The following is a 25,408-nucleotide window of genomic DNA, read 5'->3' as shown; positions in this document are numbered from 1 at the left end:
GACAAGGAACTACGTTTGATGGGTCAACCGCCCTGGATGTTGAGCCGTAATGGCGTCAGTGGCGCAGCAAGATAGCCGTTGGAAAAGGGACTAAGGCGGACTCACGGGAACGATTTCCGGGTTTCCCCTTCCTGGGCTGGGACAGCGACAAGAGGCAAAAAAGCTCCTGTTGATTAATATTTCAAAGTTACGCTCAGGTAAGACTCTGCTCAGTGGTTTGTTGGTCTTTATTCGTTTCTTGTTAGCTGTTGAGTTGAATGAGACGGAGCAGGGCGAGGTAAGACACGCCGGAGAGTCAGTCGAGCCTAGCTGGCAACATGACACCATCCGCGGTAACAACTGTTGCATGCTAAAGTTTGACATGTCACGTTAACAAAGTTTCATAGTTGAATTAAACTCACGTTCGGGGTTTGAAGTGGTTTTAAAGAGGATATCAGAATTTAAGGAGCTGTGGTGTTTGTCCAAGCTGCGTACGTACAAAATCTAATGTCATTCTCCCAGTTGATGTTTGGTAAACTCAGTCAGTGTCTGACAGACTGGGTGTGGTGGACATCCAAATGTTACAGACCCAGAGGCCTTCACACACATTTCATTCTCCCATGCCCAGTGGCTGAAGCTTTGTTTTATATTCTTCTTAATCATATGACCCAACTGTCCAAGTAAACACTTCCTTTTCTAAACAGTGATACCTATTGTCAGTACTTTGGAACTCATTTATTGCCCCATTGTCCTAGTTCATTGTTAATAACTGCAGTAAAACTCCATACTTCAGTGGGCTTTCACGTTTCTTGATCAGTATCATATAACATTCACATTGAACCATTCAAAGTTTTGACTTTCACAAATTTCCTGTAAATTCCTCTTGTGTACATTCCTGAGCTCTGAAATCGCTTTCTAACATCCGATTAATTCTTGACCTTTTGATTGTAAGGCACATTTTCGGTGATAAATTTCATGTTTAGACAACTTCACAATAACAGTGGGAAACGATAACATTTTTCATCATGTGTCTAAGATGTGGCCTCAGGCCACTATTGAAGAATTATCATTCATCTTTGTTTTTGTTTTTGGCCTAGTAAAAACATGCATATTTCACTTCCTTTCTTGCAAAGTGGTGAACACTATGGGCACAATCACAGACTGTGCGGTAATCTTGTGGTGGCAGCTGAACTTCACTTCAGAAACAACACAGCTTCAGAAGCTGGACACAGATCAGTTTGCTATCAGGAGACAACATCTCCTAGTTCTGAAAGACATCTCAGGCCTCACATCCAGCACCTTCACCACTCTCTGACCTTTGCCCTTCCTGCGACCTTGTCTCATAAACACTGGCAAGCACTGGAGCGCCAGGGAAGACATCTGTCTGACACTGTAAACTACAAGAGGATGTTTCCTCCCGTTTTGGTCTGTGGTGTGAATGGTAAAACAAAACTTGATCTACATTGACAGACCCAAGTGGACCTGAACTATTGTATTAGAGGTTTGATGATGTTACACAGCAGGATGCCTTTGTTCACTATATTGTGTGTGAGAGAAGAAACACAAAGTAGAAATAACCTTCATTGTTACAAATGCCATCTGTTGTGATAACAGGAAAACATATTTGACATACATACTTATTTGATAATTGAAATCTCTTTTGGTAATTATAATCAAGTGTAGAGATTGGTGTTATGTGCCAACACTTGTTAGTCAGTCACAGTCTGTCATTAAGTTGTTCATTTGTCACCAAAGATATCTATACAGCTTCCTTGGCCAGAAGCTTGGAGTTCTAAAAGTAAAGTCTTAGTTTCACTTTTATTCATCAGTGCAGCTTTTTCTCTACACCTAAATCTTTGTCTTACTGTACAGCAGCTGTGTGAGTAGCACAGTGTTATGATAACATTTGTTGCTCTATGACTCGCACTTGTTTTTAGTCACTTCCTATGCTGGTCCCCATCATCATAAACGGTCCATCCTGTGCTTTAAACTCTGTGTGTGTTATAAACAAACCTGCTGGTTTCCTCCTGGTTGAAAGGCTTTTTCATTCCGCGTATTGTGGCTTTTCTTCCTCTCTCTGGGATCATATTATAAGTGTTACTAAAGCACACAGCTTAAAAACTTGTATCATTTGTTTATTACTGTTGCCCACCACCGCTACCTTTGGCCCCTTAATTACAGTCAAGCCCCCCTGTCCACATGTGTTTTTTGTCTGTGTATGTCTTTATTATGCTACTAGCTTTGGGGTCTCAGTTTTATTGATCAGTTGCCAGTAAATTACCATTTTTGTTTTTCTGCCACAGAGTTCACAAAATCACCATGGTGTGAAATTATTGTTTCAGTGTTTCCAATAAGTGCAGAAAGTCCTTAATCTGCAGAGAGTGGGTGTGTAGACCCTTGACACTGCTTGTCAGGAAGGTGAATAGTTCTACTAGTACTACTGTCCCTTCATGGCATCAGTCCAGCCAATAAATCAACTGTAAATGCATCACATGCCAACAACTTTGGCTTTACTAAGGTGGCATTTGTCCCTTTTGGCCCAAAGTGTTTAATCTCCCCACACGTCTAGCCTGTTGATAGCTGTGTGTATGTGTGTGTAAGCAGCTCAGCTGCCTGCCCGATTAAATGGCCATTATTAAGAGAGTATTATTGAAGTGTGCCTCCTGCCTGTCTGTCCTGGAGTGTTGTCTTTGTGATATTACAACCGTGATCTTGGAACGGTTTAATTAATCTGCTGCTGCACTAATGCTGGTTCCCACAGGGCCTGTCGAGGAAATAACACTCATGGTGTGTGTGTGTGTGTGTGTGTGTGAGTGTTTGTGCTATGCCCAGGGATATGCCTGTGTGGGCCACTGCATTAACTTAATTAACAGTAGAAGCCAATTTATTATCGTCTTTGTTGTGGTTTTAGGGCTGAAACTAATGATTAAGTCAAACTAATCATAGTAGTAGTGTTAGGGCTCTAGGAATTGCAGATTATTTCATATCAAATTGATAATTGTGATAAATAGGCCTAAATTGTCCTATTAAGGTTTCTTGACAACTATCCCAAGTTTAAAGTTATTCATCTTACTCTCATGGAAGAAAACCAGCAAATATCACATATGAGAAGCTAGAACAAGAACATGTTTTTCCGTCATTTTAAATGTGACTAGATAATAACCGAATTTGCAGTATTTGGTGAACTCATCCTTTAATATTTGATTGTCCAGACAAAGTGTCATAGCCCCTAACCCCCTCATTACCTGGGACTTCTCCACCCTAAATTGTTGGTGTGTCCCTTTGCTGTCCGGACATGTGGTCTGTCCTGTATTTGGTCAGGGTGAGGCACGTGTTCTCCCTCCTGCCCCAGCTGAGCTGCCCTGTATAGGAAAGGCTTCAGGAACCAGAGGGATAAACAGCCATTGTTCTCCATGCAGGCTCAGTGAAACCACCCTGTCAGTATGAGAGATCTTTGCCCACTTTCATGTGGATACAGTGGGCCCCCAACTACCATCTAATAGATTTAACAGTGTGAAATGGTTCCCCAACTGTCCGTAAATGTGTGTTTATCACATGCCAGTTGAGAAAGGTCAACTCAGGTTCCCATGCCACCTCTTTTCAACATTGCGTAACCAAAGTGCATCTCCTTTTGGCAGCACACGGCAACTTGCCTCTTTCTAATGCTTATCACACTCCACCTGTCAAGGGCCAGTGTGTTGGTGATAAAACGGAGCCTGTTCTTCCTGCTCAGTCATTATGTAGCTCATTTATCAAGCGCGCTTGTTGCTCTGTCGTCTGCTAAGGGTCATAGAGCGGGGCAGGAGCATGGGGTACGCAAGACTGTAGCAGTTTAATGGGAGTCTGGGAACAAGCTTGTTGCCCAGAGCTTTTAATCTGCTCTCCTTCCGTGTGATAGTGTTAAAGAACAGTGTAGACTGATGTCGTCGACCCAAATGAGCGTTTCAACAGGGACTCAATGTTCAGAGTTGTTGGAATTACAATTTGCAGTATAGTTAACCTGAGGTGGAGATGGTTATGTGATTTCTGCTTGAGTGAAATGACCCACGTGAAGATAATAGTAATTAACATTTGTGATGTAGAAGATAACAAAGGGACTGTTACCTGTCTAATTGCTAATTTATCACTTTAAAACTCAAAAATCTCAGTAACAAACTCTCTTTTTTCCATGGTTTTCTTCTATTGCACCTATCACACTAGTATCTCACTAGTATCTCTTAGATCATTAGGTCAGTATTGCAAGTCATTATACAGATACATATGGCAGTGTTGGCTTTTTTTAGATATGATTTTAACATGAATGTAATGAAGCGTAGTGATTGGTAAGTACCTAATTTGCTGGATCAGCATAGACCTCACACTATTTTTTTTAAATTATTTTATCCTCAATCAAATTCCCCTAAGAGATTTACTGAATCTTGAGATCTATATAAATATCATGATATGAAATAGTGGAAATATAGTTTTGCAAAGAGAGTTCAAATATCAAAGCATATCCCTATGGTGTCTATAAGAATTTAAATCACATCCTTTGGTCAGACCTAAGCAAATCTTTTTTTTTTTTGTTATACAGCAGAGCAACTTCAATACAACATGAAAACTCACACACATTCACAAAATACCTTTGTCTTGCTAAAACTATAAAAAATGTTACCGGGAAGGGTGTTTGAGCCACAGCAGCAATAACTTCAAAAATTAAAAAAAAAAGATGGGTTCAAATAGAACAGAGGAAGAAGAACTTTATGAGTATACATACATACAGTATATATGTGCACATACATACATTACATATGATAGATAAGATAACACATCACGTAAAGAAAATAACATAAGCATAATTTTTATAAGGCATGTACAAGTCCAAGGGAAATAAAATCTTTAGTGCTTTCTTGAGAACAATCTAAATCAAAATTCCTGGAAGACTTGGTTTGCTGCTAGGTGGGCGTTACTCGGAACTGTCATTCTGTGATTTATCGGATTTGATTCACCACTATACTTCTCTTTTTTTCCCCAACCAGCAGACGTCCAATCAACAATAGTGATGTCTCAATCTGGAGAGAAAGGGAAGGTGAGTAAGTTTCCACACTTGAAAGTTTTAACTTGAATTTACAGTAGGACACTGCTTTAATAAGGCAGTGGTGATTAAGACTAATGGCACTTGTAATCTCATGCACACACGCTTGCACAGGCATCCAGAGAGGATATCCTGTATAAATGCAAGTGTTTCATGGCTGGCTTTATTGCCTGTTGGAATTTCTCAATAATATGCATCATCATCAATCTCCCTTGTATACACCCTCCTGCACCTTTCCACTTACACCTCATAAAATGACTGAGCTGGTTAGCAGTTTTATAGTCAAAAGAATGAGTAGAAAAGAAGCAGGAAATTACACTAAAATACCATATTAGTTGAGTCATTACATATTTCTTTGACTAGCTCAGTGCTTTCTTACTTATTTGCACTTTCTGACCTTCATTTTGACCAGTTTTTCTTTTTGTACTCCACAGTTCCCAGATGCAACAGGTTACGTAGGATTTGCCAACCTGCCAAACCAAGTGCACAGAAAATCAGTGAAAAAAGGGTTTGAGTTTACCCTGATGGTTGTAGGTGAGTTATCACTCTTTTCTTTTAACACAGACTGTATGATTTTAGAGAATATAGTTTTTTTTCTTTCTTTGTTTTTCAGGGGAGTCTGGTTTGGGCAAATCTACACTCATAAACAGCTTGTTTCTCACTGATCTCTACCCTGAACGCTACATCCCTGGTGCCGCAGGTATACTCCCCAATACATGCGCACACACGCATACACATACACACATGTGCACACTGTAATAATAGAGAAAGGTCTGCTGCAATGTCTCCAACAGAGCATTATTTCAAGAGGAATGTTGGGAATGCCTTCGTCTCAAAATATGACCCTGCCCTTCTTATGCCTTGACTTACGTTGGGACTTATGCTGGCTTGAGTACAATTATTAAATCTCTCTCTGGTCAGTTTGTGCAGATAAGAAAACATATGTAACCCTTTTAGATGACAAAACCTATGATCATTTTTTAAGGTGTATCCACCTCGTTGAAGCCTGTGGTTGCAGCAGTTAAGTGGCTTATGTAAGCACATAGGAATTTTAGATATCATGGATTGTTCAGTTACTGAGGTGTCTCCTCTTTTATGCTACCCGGAAATTATTCTTGTACTTCCACTTCACAGAGAAAATCGAGAGGACGGTGCAGATCGAGGCATCAACTGTGGAGATTGAGGAGAGAGGGGTGAAGCTTCGCCTCACCGTGGTCGATACCCCTGGATATGGCGACGCCATTAACAGTCAGGACTGGTGTGTTTATGTGCCGTGAAGGAGAAGGGAGTGATAACAATGTGGGACATGTTTCCTGTCCAGCATGCTCCTTCATCCTTCCCTCCTTTCTTCAACAACTCCCTTTCTCAAGTTTCATCCCAAACTCCCTATTTCTGCCCTCTCCTCCCTCTGCATTCCCTGTGTCTAGATTTCTTTTGTGAGTGTTTGTGTGTGTGTGCTTGCTTGCTTGCTTGATGGCTTACTTGTGTGGCATCCTCATGCTAGTTGTGTCAATGTAGTCATCTTGTCCAAGATCTATTACCTGTCTCTGCGTAATTTGTCAATTTTATCCATTTCAAAAATTTGATAATGTTAAATGTAACCCACATTTTATTAGAAATCTATTCTTCATTATTTTCATGAACAGAAGATGTGAAAATATATCCACTTTTTTGACAGCTTTAATGTGAAAAATAATGAGAAACCACTGCAGCTGTAGTTTTATTATCACCTATATTTTAAAGTTTACCCTATAGAGTTTAAAAAGTTTCTCAGCTCACAGAGCGATATAAACCCTTCAGCTAAAAGGAATATATCCATCCCGCCATGAAACTGGAGAACTGAATTTGATAACAGTGATAACCTGAGTTGGAAGCCTATGTCTGTTTCTCCCTCTGATGTCAGCTTCAAGACCATCATCCAGTACATTGACAATCAGTTTGAGCGATACCTTCATGATGAGAGCGGGCTGAACCGAAGACACATAGTGGACAACAGGGTGCACTGCTGCTTCTACTTCATATCTCCATTTGGGCATGGGTAAAAAAAAGTTTTACAACTTTTTAAGCTAAAATTTGGTGCACCCAGTTATGTGTCCCCCCCCCCACACAAGTCACATGACTTCTCCTGTAGACCTAGTCCTATCATCTAATTTTGCAATACATAATTCAGTGTTGTTCTTTTTTCTTTTTAATTTTCTTTTTCTTTGCTAGTCTTAAGCCTCTGGATGTAGAGTTTATGAAGGCCATCCACAGCAAAGTCAACATTGTCCCAGTTATTGCCAAGGCTGACACACTGACACTGAGGGAGAGGGATCGCCTGAAGAGAAGGGTAGGTTTGACGTACACGCGCATGCACACACACACACAATTTTGGTATATTGCCATCCACTTTTTTCTACGTGCAGTCATCTGCATTGATTGCCGTCCTATCCTAGATATGATTGTTGCCACATGGAAAAATGCTGGAATGTCTGTGCACTTGTTGTCAGGATGCTAGGGACTTTGTTTGTTTTCGTCCCATCTACAGTTGCATGGTTTAGCCATTAGAAAGTGGCTCGTACACTATTCAAAGGAAAATCATTTATGCATCCTTATTGGCTGCCTGGTGTGCCAGACATCCGTGTGTTCTTCTGAGAAAGCACACACGTACTGTACTTCCCCAATGTATTTGCAGTGATCTATGCCTTACATTTTATATTTTTGATGATACTGCCACATTGTTCAGAAGTACAGGGAGGGACGATATAAAAGAGGAAACAGTAGGAGGGACACACGTAGAAAGAGAGTGTTGTATATAATGTAGAAGCAGCACATCTCATCCAGTCTCAACTCGTCCCAGATACTTCCTGCTGGAAGCCACCCAAGTGTGTGCCTGCCTGCACGCTCCTCAGCTTCCTGGTGTCCAGAGGGGGAACACAGGGGGCTGTACAACACACATACAACTCACTGCAATGTGTTCAGCTGATAACCTCTCATGCAAGATGATTTAATAGGATTTTCCTGCTTTTTTCTCTTCTCTTCTCTTCTCTTCTCTTCTCTTCTCTTCTCTTCTCTTCTCTTCTCTTCTCTTAATTCACTGTAGATTACCATGGTTTTATGCTTTATAACTGAATTCAGAAGAATCAAGCTGCTGAAAACTGTTAATTTAAGTAGCAACTATTTCATTATTCCATTTGCCATTTGAGTCATGTTTTAAGCTAAAGGCCGAGCATGCATTCAAATGTGAAGATATGCTGGAACTTGTGTTTGGCATTTTTTCTATTTAATCAAGAAAGTCATCGTCAGTCAATGGTCTGTTGTTGCAAATTACTTTTTCAGCCCAGCCCACTTCACTCTGTTTTAATTGGAAGTTGGTCTGTCTCCCCACCTGCCCATGCTTGCCCAGACCTCCCACCTGCCTCTCATTCAGGTCTCGGAGCCGGTGGTCTGGCAGGGTGTCAGGCTGACCGGCGTCCAGCTCTGTTCTCTCTGCTTTGTTCAAAGCTTCCACAGTCTGGATTGCTTGAAACTACCGATGCAGCACCTTAGGAAGACTCGGTCCCAGTTTCATGACACACACAGCAATTCAACAACTACAACATTTTAAATTTGCTATATTAGGACAAGACAAGAACTGACTAACTGCACTTGAATGTCAGTTGCTCCGTTGGCGTTAAGGGTGAACTTTGTACGCTCCTTGTCCTTAAGGGACCTACCGGTTGAATTGTGTTTGAGTTGTTTTGTGTCATGGCCTTCCTCAAGCCTTCTGAGTGTTCCTCTGGCACTTAAGATGAACAAAACCATGTTTCCTGCCACCACTGACCCCACCCCAAACCACAGAAAACCCCCAAGCTTGTTGGCATTCTGATTTCGTGATTACAGTTGATGTAAATCTTGTTTAGTTTTGCTCATGTTTTGCTTCTCATTCAGTTCAGTGTTACACACCATATAGGCCTACTGTAAAGACGTTGCCAATATAAACGAACTGGGAAATTATCAAAAGTGTTGCAGCTGAAATACTGTAAGCTGTATCGCTCTGATCTGACCTCCTTGCTTGTGAACACTCTACAAAACTAACTATCCAGCTGAGTTTTCTCGCATGCTTCGCTAAGTGTTCCCTCAACATACACTTAAGCAATTAGCAAAATGGACAAACTCACGCACGTAGAAACACACATGCATGCAGACACTACCTAAATCCATACGTTTGCTTATTTTAGCAATGAAGAAAATATCTTTATTTCTACAATTAAACACAAAACCTTTGGTGCTAGTAATCCACAAAAAAGTTTAAATTTAGTTTGACTGAATCTCATGATAATGAGTTCCTGGACTAGCCATTATCATCAGGAAAAGGCTTAATTGAGCTATCTGCCGTACATTTAGACATGGCATCGGATGTCCCTGTGGAGAGCATCTTATTTCCTGTTTGGTCTCATTGTGGGCATACACACATTTTATCTTTAGTTCAGTTGGCCTAAAAGTAAGCATGCTGCAGTGGTGCTTTTTTGCATTGCACTTGTATTTAAAATCTGCACAGTAACCCTGACTATATTTAACATTTATGTGCAAGTAATTAATTACTGAACCATCTTGTTGTTACATTGATTGTTCCTGTATTTTAAAAAACTTGTTTCAGTTTTCCGGGCAAGGTAATTAAGAGACACATTTTTGATGCAGTTAAATTCCTGCTGGAGAAACGAGAATCTCACCAGGGTTATCCATAATTGGATCTCTGAAATTCTTTTTACCTGTAAAATGTGTATGAACAAATGCCAGGGCAGAAGGCAATGCATGCAGCAGGATGAATAACTTCTCATATCTGAACATATTTAACTTTTAGCTACAGAAGCAGTCACTAAAGAGGTATCTAATGACAATTTCACTCATTACATTTAAGTTATTCTTCTTCTATGTCTTCTACAAAAAGCATGGCGTGGGGTCTTATTCTATTGTAAAAGTGTTCTCATATTTCCTGCCTTTCGTGAGTTATCACAGTAGTCTTGTTTCTTGTGTGCATGTAATCATTGAAAATAGTAAGCATTACAGTAATACCCATTCATCTTTGTAAGTGTGTCTCTCAGGAGAACAAACATATCTGGCTTGAGTATTTGTTGCTTTGATCAGATTAGTTGAAGTGGCTCTTAGGTATACGTGCCTGAGTCCTGCCATACGGTCCAGTACAGTGTAGCAGGGCACCAGGCCTTTCTTTGAGGTCAGAGCGCCAGCAGCCAAGAACCTGCCAGAAGGCTTAGTGCTGGAGGATGATTGATAACCCCCAGACTTTCTCCCACAGTGTTTATTAGTTTGTTTTTTTGCAGGGCACATTTCTCACCGTTCGGAGAATTTTTTTTCTCAGTAAATGGTACCCCCTCACCTCTTGAGGCTTGTCCATTCCTTTCTTCTATTGTTGGGGGGAAACAGCTTGTACAGAACAATATAAGCTTCCTGTAATGTTTCAAGACTGTTCCACTGACAAGACACAACCTGCTGCCCTGCACAGCTCAGGCTCACGTACAAGGTTAACAAACCTCCCATCGCTTAGCTTTCATCCTTTTAGTTCTGCTCTCCTCTCGCCCAGTCCTTCCTCTCCTGGCAGTGCCTCATTCAGCTGCCTCTTACTTTCTTCCTCTCCCTCTTTGTGTCCTTGTTTTTTTAATTTGCTCTAATGCCAATTTCCTTCACCGGGGTCGCTCTGGACTCTAGCTCATAAGTTGCCCTGAGGAGGGTATATTGAGGGACTGATCCTCTCAGTCTGGGACCTTGTAGTCATATCCTGTGCAGGGCTTTAGTCTCAAACTGCTTTACTGGTTGTTTTGTGAGTTACGGCACATAGCTGGTTTAGACTGGAATCCTAATGGAAGCAAAAGAGTAAAAATGCCTACATTTTATAAGAACAGAAGAGAACTTTGTGTGTGTGTTTTCACCACAGTATTTTTTTTAGTAAGAACAAAACACAGAAAAATAATCTGCTATCCCTCTAAAGACATTTTTTAAGCAAAAATGCCTCATTACAACTAGTGTTACAACTGTAAATGATCTTCAGATGCCATCAAAAAATGGTAATTTGCATCCTGAAAATTACATTACCAAAATCCTCTTAGGTGTTTCATTGTATTACAGTTAAAATTTCTTCACAATGCAGGATGTTGAGTCTTGAAGCTCGGTGAATTATTTTTCATCATTTGATTAAATGCACTGAAACCAGCGGAAAAGCATATTGGAACATCAAAAAACCCAGCTTGGATTTGAAAATGGTCAGCAGTAATGTGAAGTGTATGAAATTTGTTGTAAAGATGTTGTTGTTGCAGTAAAAATTAAAGTTGAGCAGTAGCCAGCCATATGCATTTTTGCCAGAGGCCTCAATGCCAATCTATGGAATGTCTCTTTTTTGTTTTGTGTGGGGACTTAAGGTGTCATAAGCCACAGGTCAGTGATGGCTAGAGAACCAATGTCCCCCTCCGTTCTCGCAGACAGCAGACAATGGTTCAGCCCTTTTTCCTCCCTCCTCTTCCCTCAGTTTTTATCCCCCGCATCTCTTATCGCTTCCCTCATCTTCCTCATCTCCTTTCCTTTCTTCTCTCTGTCAACCTCTTGTCCTTGCCCGTCCATCTCTGGTCCCATGCAGAACCCTGCCTCCCTCACATTTGTCCCCCAGCAGCCATATTTCACCCCCGGCTGAGGCGCTGTTGCTTTTTTCCCCTCATTGTCTGACCGGCTGTTGTCTCCCCCCAGCCACTCCACTATACTCCTGCTGTGTGAACAAGGTTTACAGCCCCACTGGGACACATTAAAAGTACCGGACTGCTCGTACTAGCCAGAAATGTCACCAGGTTTTCTTAAATGTCAATAACAGAACCGGCTTTATCACGGAGGGTGAACGTCAGCAGTCTGATTGACTGAGCTAGAAAAGGAAATTATGAGACAGGTAATGGCAGCTGATTAATGACATGAAGTTTCAGTGGCATTGGTGATATTCTGTCTTTGTGCATGTCTAGGCTGGTACCTCATGAGTAAAGGTTGAGTAGTGATTACTTCATCTCTACCTCATTTCTCCCGTTTGTGTGTGTTTGTGTGTGAGTGCATGACCCCCCTGGTCAGCTTGTTCCCCTACCTTTTCCTGCCTGTGTTTCAAACACGCGGACATATTTATTTTTCTGCCCTCCAGCGATCTTTGTGCCAGGGCATGCTCCATGTCTCTGCAGATTTAAGAACAATAAATACGCTTTTTTCCTCATGAAGCTAGCTGCTCTATTACACACAATCATCTGTTCTCAAGTGAAGAAAGTACAAGCCGACTACAGTGTGAAAACAGCAGGTTTTCTTGTCCCAGGGCCAACCTGGGAAGATGGCTTCCGGACTTTGCCGTGCTGCTAATGAGTTGCTTTTTGAGACCCTTTTGATTACCACATCAAGTCACAAATCTGATGTGTAATTGAAATACCAAACTCACACGGTCTCGCTTAGATACAGGATTACATGAATAGCTCGATTGTTCCTCCCCATGCTCTTTGATCAGAGTGAGAGGTGGGTGGTCTTAACCATACTAATACTTAGCCCAGACAGTAGGAGTTTTGGTGAGTGAATTTGTTGAACACTATACCACATATGATGCCCGCAGGTTATCATGGTTGTAGTGGCTTTATCTGTACTTTCCAACAGTGCCACTCATGTTGAGCAACAAATCCAGCTGTTCTAGTTCAGTCTCTTTCAGTCTGGACCGTCCACTCAGCCTCAGACTCTGACTGAATACATCAGGAATGTGTTTCTGTGCATGCATGCAATGTCTTTAATCCTGTGAACAGAAAGGTATTGTTTTCCCCAGTGCTGATACATGTCGGTCGATGCTGTAAGAGTACTTTTAGAAGGAGACAATATTTGAATAGTGAGAGGGATTTGCTCTGTTGATGGTCTGAAAGTCATCCTCCACCTCTGGTGATCCACCAGCCTCCTGGAGCTACAAAGCTCCACAATCTCTTTTCGTACTCCCGATGCCAGATTATACTAGTTCAAAAAGTGAGGCAACATTTTGCAATGTGTATGTGAAAGTGTTTGCGTAGGAGGCTGGTATGAGGTCTAAATCCCTCAGACCCCCCTAGATCAGGTATTGTTGGGGCTCCCTCACCCCCTCAGACTCCCTGCAGGCAGCTGGCTAGTCCAAAAGGCGTTTCCTGGCAAGAGAGAAGCATTTCTTCCCATGTGGAAGAAGGTTTGGCTAGCAAATTAAGTTTGGAAGCTAAAGAATTGTAGTAAGAATTGAGCAAAGAATCAGCTCTTTTTTCTTTTCATCATGCCAGACTTCTGTTGTTTTTCTGGTAATACTGTTATAAAGGTATGTAATATTCTTTTTTGTAAATAGTCATTACAGTGGCTCACAGCCTGTTACTCTTTACTTTGTGTAAATATTTGTATTTGTTACCCACATCGATGTCTCTTGTGGGAGACTGATTAAATCATAGCTTTTCTGAATAGAGTTCTTGTGCTGGCAGAAATGTCAACTCCCTCCTCAATCTGAAGACATAACACAGTCTTCACTTGAAACCTCAAAGGCTTTCTACAAATCTAGACTTAGATTAACAACTGGAGAGGCTAGTACCCATCACAGTAAAAATGTGTTGGCCCTTTATTTTATGGGGGAAGAGGCCATATTTTTGCTCATCCATAACTCATATCACACTTAGTTGTTTTGGCTGGACAGTCCAAATTTATCAGACCCACTGGTGCTTCATTTGTCTCAGGTTTGCTTTGACCTTGGACAGACTTAAGCTTGATCTGCAGGAGGACATTTCTCCTGATGTGAACAGCATATGTGAAGCTTAGTTTTTTGTCAATATCAAAACCAAATTCCTGCAAGGAAATGTGAGGTATTCAGCATTAATTGTTTAACCAATGTGAAAGGGCACTGATACTTATCTGAGTACTGATAATAAATTAAGTAAGAAAATTAATGGTTCAAAAGCAACACATTATCATACTAAAACAAATGAATAAACTGATTATCAGCGTCTCCCAAAATTCCATATATCATCATTCAGTGTAGCAGTGATAGCTGTACCGGACTTTCATCATGCATTTGGCCGGGTTCAGGCAACAAAACTATTTTCAGGTAAACATTATCTGTTACCTTAAAATACTATAACTGCATTACTGCTGTAACTTCAGTTACAAACGTACCATATTACTTAAGTAACTTACCATACTTTTACCGTATATAAGTCACCTAACTTTGCTATGTTGGTGAAGTAAGTTAAAATAACTCATGGTTGACTTCTGGTGTCACCTGGAACACAGACAGCGGCCTTTTTGACGAGAGTCCGGCGCTTGTTTAACCCAACCGCCAATCCCTGACCTCCTCCCTATGTGGACATTTTTCTACAAATCATTTTCCCTTCCTCCTTTGCAGCTTTAATGATTACTACAGACGCTAGAGTTTACCACCTAACATGAAATATTTAATATTGATAAATATTGATTGTTGTTTGAAATATCACCTTAGGTCTTTTTACTTGGAGATTTACGTTTTACTTCATAAAGTATATTCTTTTGTTATAATGTTAGGGGTAGTTTTTGTATCACGTAAGGTGGCGCACCTGCAAATGAAAATACTAACACACTTGGAAAACATCGTTAAACAGTAACTGGAATTGTGTGCATATGCAGTTCATTTCCCAAGCCGCATTCAGGAAATGTTAAGCAATTAGGCAAACATGTAAACAAGGAACTGGGCATAACACCATGAGCAGCTTAAGTGTGTCACTGGATCAACGCAGGATTCTGAAGACAATGAAAAGAGCTTGCTTCTCCAATTTTCACATACACAGTTGGACCTTCTGGAATCTCATATGGGATAGAAGAAAGGATTTAAGGCTCACCATAACCAGGATTTTCCTTTAATAAAGTCTGCAGCGTTTGAAGTCCCTCAAGGTGTTTTCTCAGCATGGAGCAAGGTTATACAGCGACTGAAAGCTGATCAGACGAAATACTTCTAATGGCAGTGATGCACCGTTTCATTCCCATGGCTGCTCAACAGAAGCTGCTGGCAGGCAGCTGTGAGGTTACATAAACGTTACGTCAAAGTGCTTCTGCTCCGGTCCCTCTGTGTTCCCGATCCCTGCTCTTCTCAATCAGGGTTGATTAGTGTCGAGATGCAGTTTGATTGTTTTGTTTTGTAGAGATTTTTTTTTCTCTCCCTGTGCATTGTTGATTTCCTAAGAATGCTGTGGTGCATGTTTCTACTTCCAAGTATTGTTCCCTCGTAGAGTTTTAGTTGAATAGATACAAACACTCTGCCATGCCAGAGGCGACTCAGCTCTGTCCTCAGCAGTCAAACTGTATATTTTTGAGTGTGTGCTTGTGCTCATAAATGTGGTTACCTGTTGAATGCCACGACGGCAGTCAGTGTTCACCACAATCCCCTCTTTTGTTTCTTAAACCTTTTTTCCTGCAAGACATTTGTTTCCGATGTTGTTTGTCCAGGATTCATTTATCATTCCTTGGCAGGTGTTTGAGTCATTCATATTTTTGTGGGTTTACTTGAGAATGAGAAAATATTTTTCGCCAGTGAAGTTGACGTGATGACACAGTTAATCCCTGTAATGATGGGTTGGCACCCTGTTTCATTATGATTGGGGGTTTTGGTTGCACCTGCTGTGCAATTGCAGAAAAACTGCTTAGTCATGTCTCCCATGACTTCACTCTGTTATTATATCTATGTATAGATCTGCGGGTATGCTATATTTGGGCTACACAGAACCAAAACAGAATATTTAATACTGCTATTCCTAGAACTGAATCAGTCCGACTCTGCACTGGAAATCCAAGTCTGGTATGATTCACCTGCTGTTTGTATCATTTCCAACTGATTTTCTGACTGGTCAGCACCAGCCTCCACCCTCACACTTATCATAACTGGCTCAACATGACGGAATATTTCTACAAACAATGCTCCATATTCAACGATGTGAGCCAGAAACATGAGGCGATAAATCTTCGGCTTCCTTTTCTAATTTATACCGTGGCAGAGTCTTGTGTGGCATTGTTTGTCCGCTGCCCTGACAGCACTGAGTGGACCTACATGGCCAACCATAACAGCACAGGCAGGGGTGGGGTGTGGGGGTCGTATTATAGCCCGACAGGATGGTCATAAAATCAAAATGGCTCCCACTGCCAACATCTCTGTGCCAACGAAAATACACAACTGGGAGGGGAGGAGCAGGAGGAGAGACTGGTGTAACGGTCGGGATTAAGGCCTACATTGTGTACAGTAAATCAGCAGGAGACAACAGGGATTTGGAGCAGGCAGTGATTTTGACATCTGGTGATCCCTGAGAGGTCTTGATTATAGGTGTCAGGCAGTACTAAGCACAAGTTACGGAACAGAATAATTCAGGTAAACAACCATTTTGCAGCTATCGGCTTAGCAAGGTCTGGAAACAGATGATGGCAGTTAACAGACTCATGTTCGTGCGATGACCAGATATTGTTTTGAGATATTTAATGGCAGTTTGCATTCATTTAACATACAGCGCTGTCTTTGCTGGTCGCTGTTTCCTGGTTGATTTCAGCTGCATTTTTCTTGTTTTATTGCATTTATATCTGACTGTGTGTCTATCTTATCTACTTGTATGTCTGAATATGTTGTTTGTTTTCATTTTTTCCTGCCATTGTGTCGTGCGTGTTTATTTTCCCTCTGAGTGCAGAGTTTCCCAAAATTCTTTACGCTCTGGCCGACCAGATTGATGTTTATCCAGCTGCCATGTTTGACGGATCTGTAAATCGTGTGTGTGTGTGTGTGTGTGTGTGTGTGTGTGTGTGTGTGTGTGTGTGTGTGTGTGTGTGTGTGTGTGTGTGTGTGTGTGTGTGTGTGAGTGAATGAAGGAAAAAGTGGCTCTGGTCTTATGTCACGCTCTCCTGTGAGTCCTGCGAAGCCTGTTTGTTTTTAGATCCGCCCCACAACAATACCCGACTCTCCCCGCACACACACTATCTCGCACACAGTGCGCACAGAGCTCACTGAGAAAACAAGCGACAGCCATAACAACAGGTCAAACAGGAGCTGCTCTCCGTAGGAAAACCTGTGCTCACTTCCCAGGCTCCTGGCTGACTGACCACTGTCCTATTATACGCTACAGTACATGAAAGTCCCCAAAAAGTCAGGAAAACAACACTTGACATTTTTTGGCTCCATTATATAAGACTACATTGTGGATTCAAATATCGTGCTCCTGGGGAAACAAAAGAAAAATGCAGCTTTGATGTTTAGAATAATAAATACTGACATCTGTCCCTGAAGTAGCAGGGAAGAAAGCTCCTTTGTTTTAACATGTTGCTTCACCGGTCGGCCTATGAAGAAAGGAGGCCGAGATCTTTGTTTCTGATTCTTTCAGAACTTAAACACACACGCGGACTGTTATTAATTTTCACCTGTCTACCCTTTCTGTCTCACCCCTCTTTTCCTCCACGGGGGGCTTTAATTAAATGTGTTGCTGCAACAACAGGTACTCACTCAAACCCTCCTATTAGTCTATAGTGCTCTCTCACTTTCTGTTTATGGGTCAGGGCGGCAGCTGTTATTTTGTTAATATGACTCACAGTTTATAGTAAAAGCACACATTTTATTTATATATATTTAGATAAATTATGGAAGTCTGTACCAAGCTGGTACATGCTCAGCTTCTGCAGTAATGGGTTGTGAAGTTTTATTCAAATACAGTTGAAGTACAGCACAAACACAAGAACAGATGTGTAGTATGGAAAAGTAACGTTTAAAAAAAAAAAAACAGCAATACTATTTTCATCATGAGCATCTACTTGAACAAAATCAAAAAGTAAAGCTCTACAAATGGAGATATTTTTATTCAATGATATTTTGAGGTAAGTCTTTGAGGTAGTGACAGTGAGAATGTACAACCATTTTTAGGGCTGCAACTAACTATTATTTTCATTGGTGATTAGGTTCTCAATTAATTTATTGTTTGGTTTTATGAAATGTCAGAAAGTGCTGAGAAATGTCCATGAGTGTTCTCCAAAGTCCAAGATGAGGTCCTCAAATGTCTTGTTTTATCCACAGCCCAACGATATTCAGTTTATTGTCATGAATTGGTGAAGAAACTATAAAGTATTCACTATTAATCAAAATAGTTATATATGCGATCCATCTAATAGTTGACAAGTAATAGATTAGTCAAAAAATCATTGTAGCTCTCATTACTTTCTAGATATGTAACCCCAACCGTAACCCTGGTCTCCAGGTTGTTTGGATACTGATTGATAATAGTAAGTCAAGCTGACCCTCTGTTAGTGTCAGCAGTGATACCTCTGCAGGGTTCAAGATTTGAGTTTTCCCTGTGCGACGGGACAGGTTGTGATGAGGTCACGACCCTGCCAGCTCACTCTGTTTCTCTTGTTTTCGCCTGTCAGATCCTGGACGAGATCGCGGAGCACGGGATCAAAATCTATCAGCTACCTGACGCCGACTCTGACGAGGACGAGGAGTTCAAGGAGCAGACCAGAGTCCTGAAGGTGAGAAACGGACACACAGCTGATGTCAGACGCTTCTGTCTGATAGTGACAGATACCATTATCTTCCTATTCATCCTTGCTCCCCTTAATTCATCACTTTCTCTCTGATACCCTTACTCTCCACGTATCCCTACTCTGACTTTGTTTCTCTCTGGGGATCCACTGACCTTTATCATCCTCTCCCAGGCGAGCATTCCCTTTGCTGTGATTGGCTCCAACCAGCTGATTGAGGTGAAGGGGAAGAAGATTCGTGGTCGTCTCTACCCCTGGGGAGTTGTTGAAGTGGAGAACCCCGAGCACAATGACTTCCTCAAACTACGCACCATGCTTGTGTGAGTCTCCCTGGAAATAATACTGCTTAAGTAATCTGATTTTTCGGAGGGAAAATCTTCAAAAACATGACAGAACGTCTTCCTTAATGAGCTGGCTGTAAAAGTTCACCAGAGATGGAGTTTTCTGTGAAGCTCTGCTGCCTCCCAGTGTGTGAAGAAAGGTTTGCATGTGTGTTTGTTGCAGGACCCACATGCAAGACCTCCAGGAGGTAACTCAGGATCTGCACTATGAGAACTTCCGCTCAGAGAGACTGAAGAGAGCCGGCAGGTGAGATGCTGATTAATTTTACTTAAACAGCAGATGAGCTCCTCTTTCTCAAGTTTTTTCTCAAATGAATGTGTTTTGTTTCTCTGCAGGGCTGTGGATGAAGATGTGGTTGATAAGGACCAGATCCTGCTACAGAAAGAGGCTGAGGTAAGAACACACAACACATACATGCACACAAACACAAACAATGTTTCTCTGTTGATATAATGACAAGCTGGTAACTGTAAATACAAGTGTGCAGGCTATGAAACTAATTTAAGGATAAGATTATTTTTTTCAAGTTCATATACAAACTCACATGCCATATGTCTGTTAATTGATTTGGTACAATTGATCATTATTCACGGTGGAAGCATTCCATTCCAACTCGTCTGTAAGAAATCGAGGACAGTAGCAAATATGACTTAAATATCACATTTCTTTTCTCCCAGTAAATCTTATTAAATTCTATCTCAATGTATTTTCTAATCCTCCAAGTTTCACTGGTTTCAGTTCACTCCAGTACACAACCAAAATTGTCTCTCAGAGACTTGAATCTTTGCCAACATAGCTAATGTATCATAATGGAAAAGAAAAACGAAACAAACCTACTTTGTCATCTTTGTTGTACATATTGTATAATAATATTAACACATGCCCCCAACATTATGAACCTGGATTTACGTAGCTGCAAGACCTCAAGGCCGAACCAGGAAACCTTTTAATTCATTAGCGTGACCAAATTTTAGAAAGAGAATAAAGTCTTAGTGATTTCAGCCCCACTGTATTCCGTACTGTTTGCCTCTTGGGTCTTGGAACCTGCACGTCAGTGGGCCTTAACCTGTTTCCTGATTGCTCTTGATTGGCCTGTTTGTATTGCTGCTCTGCACCGTAGTGAGCGGGTGGGGTGCAATTACATCTGTTTGTAAACAATGTGCCCAGGCAGGATATGCCATCACATCCTGCCTGGATGTCCTGGCCCAGTTTTATGGTGGGAATGACCTCAGTAATGTGAGGGGTGCAAAACACAAAGCTGGAAGGACATTAGTCCATTTGTTTATGTGTTGTCAAGGTGTTGGAAGGGAGGAAATATTACAGTAACTGATGTCATTTTATTTAGACTTGTACGTGACAAGGTAACACTTGATTTTACAAGTCCCCATTTCCTTAATAATTTCCTATGATAAGCAACTGTTATTTTAATTATGTTCATTTTAGTCAAAATTAGTCAATTTAGGGGAACTGATTATGCAATTGTGTACAAATTAAAGGGGAAGTGGAGACAGTGTTCAATTCTTACAATTCTGATGAATTGATTTAAATTATATAGTAGCGTTGGTGCACGGCACAAAATGTGTCGATCTGTGTTCATAATGTTTCCATTTAAAAATAAACACTGACAGGTTTAAGCTGATCTGATTTTTTCTTTAGAAGAAATCAACAACTTCTTGTTGTCATTACTCATTCTAAAAAAAAATCTGCTACTTTACGCGTTACTTACCGTATGTACTGTGTCAAAACATTGTCTCTTTGTTTTTGATGACTACCAAATGAAGGGTCTTTCTAGGCAACATTTTAGGATATTAGGGAGAGAGGGAGAGAGAGATATATATTTCCCCAATAATTAGGATACAAAAAAGAGCAATCAAATTCTACAAACACCTAAAAGCAAGTGACCCAATCTCCTACCATTATAAAGCTAAAGAGGAGACGATAGAGAGGAGTCCCCTCAGCCAGCTGGTCCTGAGGCTCACCTCCTCTAACAGCACCAGGCCTCAGGACAGCCCCCACACAATCTGGACCAACCAGATTATAGCTTAAGAAAAAGAAAATTACATTAACTATTGGAAATCCACCACAAGAACTCAAAGCAAACTTCAATGTTATTTGGCTCTAAACAGACAGTACACGGTGGCAGAGTACCTGACAACCGTGACTGATGAGAAACTGAGAAAGACATGTACAGACTCAGTGACCACAGCCTGACCATAGAGACAGGGGAGAAAAAATGTGCCACTGCTGCAGATGCAACAAAATATCTGAATGCCTGCTACAGGAGAAGAGAAATCTCCTCAACACCTGACATGATCTCCTCCACATGAGCCAGCTGCTCCTGACTGGGTTCATACCTGCAAAGTGATATCTTGTCAATTAACCAACTATTGTACTGTAACTATTACCTTTATATGACACACACACACTTTTCTTTTTTTTGGTATTTTTCTTTATTTATTATTATTTTTATTTATGTATTTATCTATCTTTATTATTATTATCTTTATTATTATTATTAATTATCTATGTATTCTTTCTCTGTGGTACTAATGCTTTGGCAATATTGTTAAACAGTCATGCCAATAAAGCTTATTGAATTAAAAAAAAAATTGAGAGAGCGAGAGAGATTCAGATATTATTCATGATTTCCCAAACACGAGCAAAGCATATCTGAAGATGACTCATTTCAGCCACAAGATGGCGATAGACATCAGAGAACGCTACATGAGAGTTTATTGTTTATTAGTCCCTTATAGGTTAATATGTAAGCTTACATCTTCATCATCACTGATGATGAGTTTTTCAACAATTGATTTATTTATGGTCCTGTTGGTACTGCATTTATTTACCCATCATTGATTTATTCTTTTACATTGATTTTGTGCTTCATTCATTTTTAAACACCCTCTTCAATTGCTATAACACCACTGTGCTTATATAGATATACATTATATCACTACACACTAAAGCATAATTGATGAACTCTTCATTTGACTCTGCTTAGTTTATCTACATTATTCAACCAGGTAACCTTCTAATTGTAAAGAAAATCTCCAGGTATGAGCCCTTAAAACTAGTTCAGGTAGTAGTCCATGAGTTACCTTTTCGTTTTGATTGAAAGTTATTGACACAGAGACATGTCTTCAGTGTCAAACCACAATGACAAACGAAAGAAGTGCGATAGAGCTGCCTTGTATTCTTTGCACTGTGTTGTTCTCTGTGGTTTGACACTAGACATGTTTCTGCCAGTAATAAGTAAGTCAGTAATTTGTTTCCTCAACAATTATTCTCTCTATAGATTGAATTTTTGTTTGTTTGTTTGTTATTTTTGCACATTTGCTGCCATAGTGCAAACTTTGAGATTAATTTAAAGATTGTGTTTCTTGAAGGTTTCAGAAGAGTCTCTAATGGATTTAAACTCATCACCTTGTTACTGTTAATGTCTGTTTTGGCGACTCAAACAATAAATATAAGTGGATCTCTTGGTTATTCAGGTCACCTTCAGCTTTATCCTGAATTAGATGGGGTTTTTTTTCTGCTGCCTGAAACATGAAACACATCTCAACATCAAACTGATTTATGATCAGCTACTGAGCAAACACTATACTGAGAAATAATAGGGGGAACATTTTAGACTTTAAATGTAATATTATTTTTTTAATTGTCTATTAACTTAGGAACAAATTGGAATGTATTGACATTAATTGCTGATTTTCCTTGTCTCTTTGTAGCTGAGACGCATGCAGGAGATGATCGCTCAGATGCAAGCACAGATGAAGATGAAATCAGATGACTAAGAGGGTCAGAAGGGAAGCACGGGGATCCAGGTATCCATGATCACGTCGTCTTCATCTGCACACCGCCATCACTCTTCCTTCTCCTCCTCCTTCTTCTTCCTTCCAAACATCCATCCATCAGCTGTTCAGGAACTCACCACTGATGTTTTTTTTGTTTTCAAAGTCTTGTCAAAACTCTTTCTGAGTATCATTTACATATCTTTTATTTAGTCTTTGATCTTAATATTGGTCGATAGAGCTGCCAGTGACAACGGTACGAAGATGTTCTGCCATCACACTAACATGTTTACAAGAATAGATGTCCAGATTGTTCAAGTAGAAGCTTCAGATGGAACCATTTCCCATTAGTTCGGTATCAGGTTTGAACTATTTTGAATATGTTTTAACTTGTCATGTTTACTGTTTTAATATCATTGATTCAGTGCTTCAGTCTGATAATGCAACAATTCTAGGTATTACCTCAGTGAAAGGCAGGTGTTGTTATGAATGAGGTAAACTGTCCATGTTGAGAATGAGGAATACCCACTTGTCGGGCTTTCTATGCAAAATATTTGTCCTTAATCGTGTTAGAAACTTTATCTTGTAGCCAAAACTACAAACTTAATTTGAGGCATTTGTTTGACGTTTAGGCTAGAAAAGCTGTAGTCAAACTAATAGCACTAAGTTATAAAGAGAAACAACCAGACTTTTTGATCACGTTGTAGTTGAAAGGAAGTGTCATGTTGTTAATGTTTTTGTATTTATAATCAAGAACTGCACAACCTTAATGTCTGTGCCAAACTTATGACTGAATACAAATCAAACTATTCAGCGCAGTAACTTAACATGTGTCCATATTTGCTCCAGTTATTTTGTGTTGGTACACTACATGTGCAGTCATTCATCATACTGTATTTGGCCTTTCTCATTTAAAATATCTTTGATATTTAACTGTTGTACGTGTGTAAACTTCCTCCAGCGTGTCCTTGAGCAGCAGACTAAAAGTCCTTCTGCTCTCATAAATGTGCCATGGTATTATTTTGTTTTTCTGTCTTTTGCTCTCATATGCCGATGTGTCCGTTGAACTTACTGAGATAAACATCATTATTAATTCTTAACCGTGTGTCAGTAAAGACTTGTTTTTAGGGTTCAACATGTTTTTTTTGTATCTTTCGGAAATAAAAATTTGTTTAGAGAAAAAAAGCAATGTGTTGATTCTTGGGTTACTTATGCATAGACATAATTTTAATCTTAATTGCTATTAACAGATAACTCTTTATTAGAGTTATCAGGTGTCTTATAGTAGGAAACACTTCATCCATGCTGATATATGCCTTGTTTTCCAACATATAGGATCTAGCTATAATATCAACTGCAGAATTTAAAACAAGGAAAATAACATATTTGTTTTCCATAATAACTTCCATTTATTAAAGGTGCTATATGTAAGAACTGGCAACCCGTCATATTCATACTCCAAATAAAGTGGAGGCAGGATATCACCAGAAACTTAAGAAGACCACCCGTATCACAAGAAACAAGGAAATGCAAAGTCTGTCTGATAGTTCTTTCTTTCTTTCTTTCAGCAAACAGCTAATTAAGGAAACATAACCACTGTCAGTAACGTTATACAATATGTTATGTTTTACAAGCTACTGCAAAATAGCTAATGCTAGCTGTGTTCTTAAGGTGCTAGTCTAGAAAAACTGTTGCGAAAATCCGCACTAATCCTATTTTTTTAATTCTCCAACAGCTGTCTCCGGTGGTGGAAAGCAACACTCATGATAATTCTGGTTTGGCATCTGTTTCAGTCACTTTGTTGTTTGTGTTTATTTGCCACAAACAGCCAGAATACTAAACCGTAGATTAGCCTTAAAGTGGCGACAGACAGCTCCTCCCCACCAGCGTTTCGACCTGGATCGTAAACGTGAGTTTATTCAATCATTTATGGTGATGGCTACGTTAATGGGGAACCAATATAGACGCTCACAATTTAGTATTATTTATCCATTACATTATAAGATCAACATTGACTCCATTATTATATGTTGAAGCAGAAAACATCTTTGTCCATATGTAGTTTAAGCCAGTGAGCAACATCACACATCACAGGCGTGTGTATGTGTGTTTGAACCTCTCACTGAACATATTACTCACCAGAGACTCCACTTCTCTCTCTACCCTCTCTGCTCTGTACGTTCATCGCATAAAGTACATTTTTCCCTCCAGTCAGCAAATCAACACAGTACATAAACAGTCAGCAGTCGAGGTCACCACTATGGATCGCTGCAGTCAGCTTGATAAGCGGATCTATCCACTTTTTAGTCCCAAAGTGAAAAGTGGAAAGTAATCTCCAATCTCTTCTCCTGCCGGTTAATGACTCCAGATCAGAGCAGAATCCAGTTTGGCTGTGAGTGTTTATTCCTCCAGGAGATCTGGCTCTGTGCTCCTCCAGAGAAACTGACCGGCTCCGAGGAGCTAAGTGGTGGCCGCAAAGCACTGTGACACATTTTCAACTCATGCGAATATTTGCGCCTGTGCATCGACTTTGTTTGCAATCTAGACGTGTGGAAAGTTCGCTTCACTTTCTGTGGGACCACACCGTACAGATAAACCCTGGGTCAGCACCACTTCCCCATCCACTCATGTTGGACTGAAACTGGACTGGATGCTGAAGTCACTCACCATTTCTTCTCTTGAGACGGGAGATGTGGATAACGCTGGA

At 40.3% G+C, this 25,408-nt stretch overlaps 1 protein-coding gene across 2 annotated transcripts; it reads left to right on the top strand.

Annotated features, from left to right (window-relative positions):
• Nucleotides 1–23,886, top strand: zgc:63587 (uncharacterized protein LOC393431 homolog). 2 transcript variants are annotated; one of them, XM_037097830.1, is made up of 12 exons: nucleotides 1–197; nucleotides 4,998–5,047; nucleotides 5,488–5,587; nucleotides 5,667–5,753; nucleotides 6,188–6,311; nucleotides 6,957–7,091; nucleotides 7,265–7,382; nucleotides 18,452–18,553; nucleotides 18,740–18,885; nucleotides 19,070–19,153; nucleotides 19,243–19,300; nucleotides 22,639–23,886. In XM_037097830.1, exons 2-12 carry the CDS (start codon nucleotides 5,021–5,023, stop codon nucleotides 22,702–22,704), a joined length of 1,047 nt encoding a protein of 348 aa, XP_036953725.1. In that variant the 5' UTR covers nucleotides 1–197; nucleotides 4,998–5,020; the 3' UTR covers nucleotides 22,705–23,886. The 2 variants fall into 2 exon arrangements, with proteins under 2 accessions (XP_036953725.1, XP_036953724.1); XM_037097829.1 differs by having other exon boundaries at nucleotides 4–197; nucleotides 5,001–5,047.
• The last annotated feature ends 1,522 nt before the right edge of the window (nucleotides 23,887–25,408 follow it).

Source organism: Acanthopagrus latus, chromosome 5 (genome assembly GCF_904848185.1).
Source record: "Acanthopagrus latus isolate v.2019 chromosome 5, fAcaLat1.1, whole genome shotgun sequence".
Taxonomy (NCBI): Eukaryota; Metazoa; Chordata; class Actinopteri; order Spariformes; family Sparidae; genus Acanthopagrus; species Acanthopagrus latus.
The sequence above is the reverse complement of the archived record's forward strand: the minus strand, read 5'-3'. Positions and strand labels throughout refer to the sequence as shown.